Source organism: Pseudophryne corroboree, chromosome 10 (assembly GCF_028390025.1).
Source record: "Pseudophryne corroboree isolate aPseCor3 chromosome 10, aPseCor3.hap2, whole genome shotgun sequence".
Lineage (NCBI taxonomy): Eukaryota > Metazoa > Chordata > Amphibia > Anura > Myobatrachidae > Pseudophryne > Pseudophryne corroboree.
The window spans coordinates 384,703,331-384,705,067 of record NC_086453.1 but is presented as its reverse complement, the minus strand read 5'-3'; the positions used below and the strand labels follow the sequence as shown (position 1 = coordinate 384,705,067).

At 55.9% G+C, this 1,737-nt stretch overlaps 1 protein-coding gene across 1 annotated transcript; it reads right to left on the bottom strand.

The window, feature by feature from the left end:
* Nucleotides 1-231: 231 nt before the first annotated feature.
* On the bottom strand, nt 232-711 carry LOC134965405 (keratin-associated protein 16-1-like). Its single transcript, XM_063941865.1, has one exon. It carries the CDS (start codon nt 709-711, stop codon nt 232-234), a length of 480 nt encoding a protein of 159 aa, XP_063797935.1.
* Nucleotides 712-1,737: the final 1,026 nt, after the last annotated feature.

Genomic DNA, 1,737 nt, shown 5'->3' with positions numbered 1-1,737 from the left:
CAGGGTCACAGGTGATGCCAGTCATTACACCGGGGTCACAGGTGATGCCAGTCATTACACCGGGGTCACAGGTGATGCCAGTCATTACACCGGGGACACAGGTGACGTCCAGTCATTACACCAGGGTCACAGGTGATGCCAGTCATTACATCAGGGTCACAGGTGATGCCAGTCATTACACCAGGGTCACAGGTGACGCCATTATACCAGGGGCACAGGTGATGCCAGTCATTACACCGGGGCACAGGTGATGCCAGTCATTACACCGGGGTCACAGGTGACGCCAGTCATTACACCGGGGTCACAGGTGACGCCAGTCATTACACCGGGGTCACAGGTGATGCCAGTCATTACACCGGGGTCACAGGTGACGCCAGTCATTACACCGGGGTCACAGGTGACGCTAGTCATTATACCGGGGTCACAGGTAACGCCAGTTATTACACCGGGGTCACAGGTGACGCTAGTCATTACACCGGGGTCACAGGTGACGCCAGTCATTACACCGGGGTCACAGGTGATGCCAGTTATTACACCGGGGTCACAGGTGTTGCCAGTCATTACACCGGGGTCACAGGTGATGCCAGTCATTACACCGGGGTCACAGGTGATGCCAGTCATTACACCGGGGTCACAGGTGATGCTAGTTATTACACCGGGGTCACAGGTGATGCCAGTCATTACACAGGGGTCACGGATGATGCCAGTCATTACACCAGGGTCACAGGTGACGCCATTATACCAGGGGCACTGGTGATGCCAGTCATTACACCGGGGCACAGGTGATGCCAGTCATTACACCGGGGCACAGGTGATGCCAGTCATTACACCGTGGTCACAGGTGACGCCAGTCATTACACCGGGGCACAGGTGACGCCAGTCATTACACCGGGGTCACAGGTGACGCCAGTCATTACACCGGGGTCACAGGTGACGCCAGTCATTACACCGGGGTCACAGGTGACGCCAGTCATTACACCGGGGTCACAGGTGACGCTAGTCATTACACCGGGGTCACAGGTGACGCCAGTCATTACACCGGGGTCACAGGTGATGCCAGTCATTACACCGGGGACACAGGTGATACCAGTCATTACACCGGGGTCACAGGTGATGCCAGTTATTACACCGGGGTCACAGGTGATGCCAGTCATTACACTGGGGTCACAGGTGATGCCAGTCATTACACCGGGGACACAGGTGACGCCAGTCATTACACCGGGGACACAGGTGATGCCAGTTATTACACCGGGGTCACAGGTGATGCCAGTTATTACACCGGGGACACAGGTGATGCCAGTTATTACATCGGGGACACAGGTGATGCCAGTTATTACATCGGGGACACAGGTGACGCCAGTTATTACACCGGGGTCACAGGTGATGCCAGTTATTACACCGGGGACACAGGTGATGCCAGTTATTACACCGGGGACACAGGTGATGCCAGTCATTACACCGGGGTCACAGGTGATGCCAGTCATTACACCGGGGTCACAGGTGATGCTAGTTATTACACCGGGGTCACAGGTGTTGCCAGTCATTACACCGGGGACACAGGTGATACCAGTCATTACACCGGGGTCACAGGTGATGCCAGTTATTACACCGGGGTCACAGGTGATGCCAGTCATTACACTGGGGTCACAGGTGATGCCAGTCATTACACCGGGGACACAGGTGACGCCAGTCATTACACCGGGGACACAGGTGATGCCAGTTATTACACCGGGGTCA

Bases quoted from the DNA above. Each gene is read 5' to 3' on its own strand.
- LOC134965405 (XM_063941865.1), bottom strand. From the start codon at position 711: ATGACTGGCATCATCCGTGACCCCTGTGTAATGACTGGCATCACCTGT.